The following is a 7,091-nucleotide window of genomic DNA, read 5'->3' as shown; positions in this document are numbered from 1 at the left end:
GTGCAATGTACGACGTAGCCCACCGTTTTAAACTGTAGGGGGATGGATGTTGGACGGGGTTTTGCGGCAATTCTGGATTGTTTTCCACTTTGCAGGTTGAAAGCCCTTGCAGGATTAGGCAGGGAAGGTGGCTCACGACAACCCTGCAATGTAGTCCGGAGGCGTTGTGTAAATTAGAAACATCTAACCACATCGAAGTAGCCACGCCGCTGTACAACAAGAATCATGAAATCTTAGGGATCTCAAAGATCGCCCGGTCCGACCTGCTGACAAACGGAGGATAACGTCCCCGAAAAGCGGCTATGCAGCCCCTAAAAGGTGCCTTATATTTTGTATAATACAGCGGGTGTTATACTGCCCATTATTTTGTGCCTAGAGACTTTCTGAAGTCTTCGTCTGTAGCCTGTAAATTACAGTAAATCTCGACTGCATATGGGATGTGTGTGTGTTTTGCCGCCCTCCAGTGCATATCTGCAGAATGAAGCCTCCTTTTTTCCCACATAGTAGCAGCTGGGCTAGCTCAGTCGGCGAAGCATGAAACTCTTGATCTCAAGGCTTGTGGATTGGGCAAAAGATTCCTGCATTGCTGGGGGTGGGACTAAATGACTCTCAAGTCCCCACCAACTCCACAATTCTATGCATTTGTCTATGCAATCTGTTGATAACAGATTGTAGAATAAGCATCATCATGATTACTGAAACAATGAAAGACGGGCTGTTGAATGAATGAATGCAGCAGACTGGTCTTGGCATGAGAATAGGGGTGTTGCTAGCATGCCCCGTTTGCATCTGTGAAATGCTGGAGGACAGAGGCCATGATTAAAAGCCCATAGTTGCAAGCAGGAGGATTCCCTGTTGTGCTGGGGTTGTTCTCACACTGAGGGGCTTCGTGCTCTTAGAAGGCACAGCAGTGATACCTAGGCATAATTCCTTTTCTGGGTTAAAACCAGAAGCTAGTTTCACTCTCAACTTCAAACAGATTTATATATACGAAAGATGGGTGCTCTATTATCAACTCATGGGTTGCTTCCACGTTAGAAGTTTACCTGTCTGAAATTGCCATCCTTTGTTCACTCACATTTCATATGAAGAAGTCACAATATTGCTGCCCGCTCACTGCGTTCCACTGAATTTTGCATTTTAAACTACTCATTTTTCTTGTATCTGTTTTTTTAGATTGTATGCCTTGTGTGCAGAGCCACATACATTGATGGCACTATATAAAAGAATTTTACATAATAATCTGTATAAAAGCCGACCACTGATTTTATTTTTCACAATTATTTATTTCCACCATTGGCTTCTCACCCAAGTGCTGCAGTACCAAAACAATAACAACAATAATTATTATTAATAATAATATCAACAACAGCCAGACCTCCCCCCCCCCCAAAAAAAAACCTAAGCTTCCCCAGAACAACACAATACATCTTACATTCCACCTAGCGGAAGCTTGTAGGGTTATATTTGTAGGCAAGCGATCCCCTCATTCCAACAGTAGAAAATTCACTGTACAATTGCCCAATGATACAAGGCTCTTCTTTAAAAAATAAATGTACAATTCAAGAGTGTCTTGTTAAAAATATATATAAATATATACACATCCTCGCATTAGGACCTGAAGCTCTCACCGGGAGAGAGAAAAAGAAATATAGACAAAAGCGAGAGACCCTGAAATGAAAAGTCCCTGAACAGAAAGCCACTAGATCAGGTATGAGAAACCTGGGGCCTTCCTGATGTTGCTGGAACCCCATCAGCCCCAGCCAACGTGGCCAGCAACAATGATATATAGGAGATGGAAGTTCAGAAACATCCAGATTGCCAGAGGTTTCTCATCCCTGCAAAAGAGGCAACCCCCCCCCAAGACACACAAATAAAAACAACCCTTATCAAAGAGGAGGGAGGAGGTCAGCAAAGAGAAAAGCCATTTTTTAAAAAAAATGAGAGAAATTCTTTACAACACCTGCTCTTTGATATCAATTTTTGACCTAATATTAAAGCTGTTAGAAACATGGTAGGGAAAGCAGTTCATTTCTAAAAAGAGAAGCAGGCACCTTTCTCTCTTGACCTGAAATCCCTGCCCCCTAATCAAGAAATGTGTGGGAATGGGCTGTGGTTATTCAGTAGTGTGGACAACGCACTCTGGACTGGCTCAGAGGCATTCTTATTATTACTTCACATTTCCAGGATTAGATCATGGCACTGGAAACAAATTCCAGGGGGAACACACAGCTTTTGGGACGTAGCCCTGAGATATGATTGTTCCATGCAGAAGTTATAGGGCAAGACCAAGAGTTTTTACTTGGTATCACAGGGGTTCCCTAAGCTCAAAGCAACTTTTTAGATCTCTCCAAGTATAACGAAAATAAATAATTCACCTGTGTTTCTTGAAAGATGCTAGGAGGTTCAATACTTTTGCAAGATAACAGGACTATCCCGCTGCAACCCACTGCTGACCCTCATAATCAACTGTAGGGTGGATTATAAATTCTCTATGGGGGAAAGGGCTGGCCTATATATGTGTTTGGCAATCTGTGTCACAGAAAGTTGGTTAAAACCTATTGGGAAGGTCCACTAAATTCTATCCAGTTGTCCCAGATTAAATAATCCAAAATAAATAGTATCTCTGGTTCTGATCTCACAATTACCAGCATGGATTAAATTGAACACTTTTGAGAACTGGTCTTTCTTTGAGGTCACTTGACCTTATTCATACAGTACACTTCAAATCAACTTTTTGTTCACACAATTGGAGGGGAAGTACAGAAAAAGATCATCCCTCTTCCAACATGCTGTTTCCATAAAGGTTTATGGAAATCTTCCCCAATCTTGTATTAATCTCAATAGTTTATTCCAGATTAACGTGAAGATAGATTGAAATCAACACATTGCATCCTTTAAAGGCACTTTGGAGAAGTGAGAACAAAAATTGTTTTATCACTGTGTAACCATCAAAACTGTGTGAATAACAAGGGACAATATAGTTAAGTGTTATTGTGAACGATCCTGTGATATTATAGAGAGGGGAAACCCCACTATCCTATCCTGAGATGAAAATCTCCCTGCCCCTCCGAGGCTCTTCGAAGTTGCTGAAGGACACATCCCAGGACTCAAGAGTGACCTATATCTAGAGCCCAGTTCAAGAGGAAGAGACAATTGGTTTCTTGCCACCCCCCCCCCAAAAAAAATAACCCACCTAAAAATAAATTTATTCAACACAAAGAGATGTAAAAAACATTCGGACAGCAGCCAAAACCAGAAACTGTGTATATCTAGACTACAATTAAAACTGTCATGGCTTCCCCACAAAGAATCCTGGGAATTGTAGTTTGGTGAAAGTGACGAGGATTCTTTGTTAAGGCAAATCTTTAGCCCTAAGTCCCCGTCAGAGAACAGCAGTACTGTGGGGGCCTGAAATGACTTTTAGGCCAGTTAAGTTTGTAGCCCATTTTATCCTCACAACAAACAGCCCTGTGAGGTAGGTTAGGCTAAGAGACAGTAACTGACCCAAAGTCACTGAGTAAGCCTGAGTGGGAATTCGAACCCTGGCCTCCCACACTCTAACCATTATACCGCACTGGCTCTGCCTCAATAAGGAACTACGACAGCCTTATACCAGTAATTTTGGTGCCTGTTTAAAGTTCCTGTAGCTTAGGTCCCAAAGAATGGAAATCGTTGAATACTGTCTTATCCGTCACAGCCAATCAAAACTGAATTTTAAGAAGACCAGGGAAAAATATTTTCCCACTTCAGTTTACCTGGACCAGCTTTTTAAAAACAAAGCAACGTTCTGTGAGAACAGAACCCCAAAAATACTTTTGAGAGTCTCCTGTGAATTATTCTTAATAATAATAATAATGTTTCCACATCAAACCTTTCTAATACAGAAATAAAAATGCCCACTGATAAAGAGTAGTGTAATAGGAGAAATGAAAGGTAGAAAACTGACATTTCTTGACGTTTCTGCACACACTGCCTCTGGCAACTGTACTATGTCCGACTCATGAGACCGGAAGCTTATTTTTCTGATTCACAAACCGTTCGTTTTCAAGGACTTGTTCGATTACAGTTATAGTGGGGGAGGGAAACTGCCAGAAAGGGCATTGGCAGCTAGTGTGAGTTGTCCCACAAGCAAGTCAAGATGTCCTGCTTTGTCTTGACCTCCTCCACAAAACACTGGTCCATCTGCTCAGGCCATTTTGGGTTCAGTCCTCCAAACCGCTCTACACTCTGCCGTGAAGCAAAGTGAGATAGTCACCTCAGGCAACCGATTTGGAGCGCCGTTCCAGGTGGTGGAGAGGGAAACCAACAGATGGAGGATAAGGGGCCCCAATACTCCCTGGGAGATTCTTCTACACAAGTCCCTCTCACGGGATGCTCTGGCGGAGTCTCCCTTCCTTTAAATGAAGCTCACACAGGAGACCAAGAGAGCTCTGCCAATGGGCAAAGGCAATAGATTTGGGGGCACGGTTAAAAGAGCAGCACATTTTTCGGTTACTTAAGTAGTTGTTTGCTTTTTTACTGCTGGGGGAGGGACGAGGGGACAGGAAGGTGCTAGTTAGATTTTCAATCTCTGGCATCAAAATTATCTCGGGGCCAGCCCCGGCAGGAGAACTCTGTGGCAAATTGTGTCCCAAGCTCAAACCGTAGGAAGGCGAGGTGCTGTTTTGATTTTGCACCTGTCACCAGGATTTCTTGGACCAAGCTTGGCCATCCCTGCCATTTGGCGACTCCGTGCTCTCCTCTCCCAACAGGGTCAGACCCTAAGGAGGAACCCCTGTACATCCAAAAAGTGCTCGAGTATTGCGCAGAGTAAACATTCTTTGCTAGTGACGCCTGCCCTGTGGGCATCTGCCTCATTGGCTGTTGGACTCCAGCTTGTGAGAGAGCTCAAAGAGCAGGTTCTGATTGTCAATAACTTGGAACTGCCGGACGTAAGCTTTCGTCTGCAGCTGTTGGGGAGATGACTCCATTTCCAGGCCTGGGGGAAGAAGGAGAAGACAGTCATTTGGGAAGAGACACCATTCTAAAGCTAAACACAACAATCATGCCTAGCATAAGCAGATACTCTAAAGCAGGAACGGGGAACTGGTAGCCCACCAGATATTATTGCATTCAGTCTCCCATCATCCACACACAATATGGTCAACAGCCAGGGACCTTAAGAGCTGCAGTCCAATATACAGAGGGCCACAGATTCCCCATCTGTTCCTTAAGGAGTCCAGGATTAGCCCCACCTGATAAGATCTTGCTGTCCCGAATTGTTTCATATTGAAGGCAGGGGAAGGAATGTGTGCCCCACATAAAATTCCCCTCCACACCCAAGACCTGTGGATCCAAAGACTCATGTCTGACTCTCTCTGACATGATAGTTTTGTAAGATGAAATGAGAATATGATGGGTGGGAGCATTTGCACATGATTCCCATGCCTGAAGAATGAAACGGTACCATCCAACAATAGATACCTCAGATATGAACTTCTGCTCATTTGTTTGACGCTCGTATCCTGAGGATTTTGGCACTCAAACACGGCTGGCCAGACAAACCCAGGGTGGTGTGTATTTTGCAAATCTACAGCATTGCTCAAGTATGGAAATGAGTGTGAGGTGCAGAATCTTAAGGAAATCTGCAACTCATATTTAAAGTGAAAGCAAGTTTCTTCAAAGTTGCAAAGATAGACTTAAAATGTGATATATGGGCATCGATGCCGAATGAAATCTGGTGACAGCTTGGCCAACCCCAAAAACCTCCTCATCTCTGTTGCTGGGATAGTTCAGTTGGTAGAACATGAGAGTCTTAATCTCAGGGTTGTGGGTTCGAGTCCGAAATTGGGCTAAAAGATTCCTGCACTTCAGGGGGTTGGACTAGATGATCCTCATGGGTCCCTTCCAACTCTACGATTCTGTGATTCCACAATTCTGCTTTATGTAGACTGTAAGCTCTCTGGAGAAAAGACCATGCTTCTTCTATGTTCTCTACAGCAGCATTTTCCAACTTGTGGCTTGTGACCCGCAAATGGGTCACAAAGCCTGTGTGAGTGGGAGCTTCATAAGTAAACCCTAAGTAATTATTGTTTTTGATTTTTTAACAGGTATGATGAATACCTTGTGCAATTTATTGTTTCGTTGGCTTATTACAATACTGCGTTGACGCTTGTAACTGAACATCAGAAAGGCTTAAATTTTACACCTTAACACTTGGGAACTCCTCACTGGCAGCTGGTGGCAGAGCCAATGACAGTTTACAGGGAGCTGTTTTGAGTGACTATTACAACTCACCTTTGATGCCATTTGAGTAATAATAACTACTCAAAGCAACTCCCTCTATGAGGACTTTATGGTGAGCTATCCACAGATCTGCTGCCAAGGTTAGTTAATAGTCAAGCCAAGTGTGATTTGAGATTTGGTTAGCAAAAATAAGAAATACAGTCGTACCTTGGTTTTTGAACAGCTTACTTCTCAAACGTTTTGGCTCCCAAACACCGCAAACCCAGAAGTGACTGTTCCAGTTTGCAACCAATTTTTAGAAGCCAAACGTCTGATGTGGCTTCCGTGGCTTCCAAAGCTGTGCTTTGGTTTCCGAACGTTTTGGAAGTGGAACAGACTTCCGGAATGGATTCCATTCGACTTCCAAGGTATGACTGTAACACCTTTACCCTACTGTGTCCATAATGATCTGGGATGATGTCTGAGAACCAACAGAACTACTCGATGGCAAAAGGCAAGCTCAGCACCCCACCCCCACAACAGTTGCTAAAATGGGTTTTATCATGAAGAAAACTATCACAAATATCCATAGCTGGTTATATCTAACACGGCTCGTGCAACTGTATGTTTTTAGAATAAATTTTTACAGCTTACAAAGCATGATTCTGCAATCTGATGGTTGGTGTTCTTATTCCCATAAACATAACTGAGAATAACTTTTTAAGTACTGCACATATTTCAACAGTTTCCACATTTTTTTTTTTTTTTTTTTTTTTTTTTTTTTGCTTAGATGCCTCAAGTAAGGGTTATGAAACAGGCAAACTCGCAGTTATAGTGCAGAAAACTGACAGCTGCTGGAGACCTGTTCATGTGACAATAAAACA

General features: G+C 42.9%; 1 protein-coding gene across 1 annotated transcript in view; it reads right to left on the bottom strand.

Annotated features, from left to right (window-relative positions):
• Window positions 1-1,265: 1,265 nt before the first annotated feature.
• RAPGEFL1 (Rap guanine nucleotide exchange factor like 1) overlaps window positions 1,266-7,091 on the bottom strand; it is a 53,129-nt gene continuing 47,303 nt past the window's right edge. Inside the window, exon 15 of the mRNA XM_081886286.1 lies at window positions 1,266-4,981. Within this exon, the coding sequence (XP_081742412.1) occupies window positions 4,857-4,981 (125 nt within the window). The 3' untranslated portion in view covers window positions 1,266-4,856. The remainder of the gene's footprint in view (window positions 4,982-7,091) is intronic.

This window comes from Podarcis melisellensis (genome assembly GCF_964234715.1).
Source record: "Podarcis melisellensis genome assembly, chromosome: 13".
NCBI lineage: Eukaryota > Metazoa > Chordata > Lepidosauria > Squamata > Lacertidae > Podarcis > Podarcis melisellensis.
Note: the sequence above shows the minus strand (reverse complement) of the source record. Positions and strands in the feature narration are given on the sequence as shown.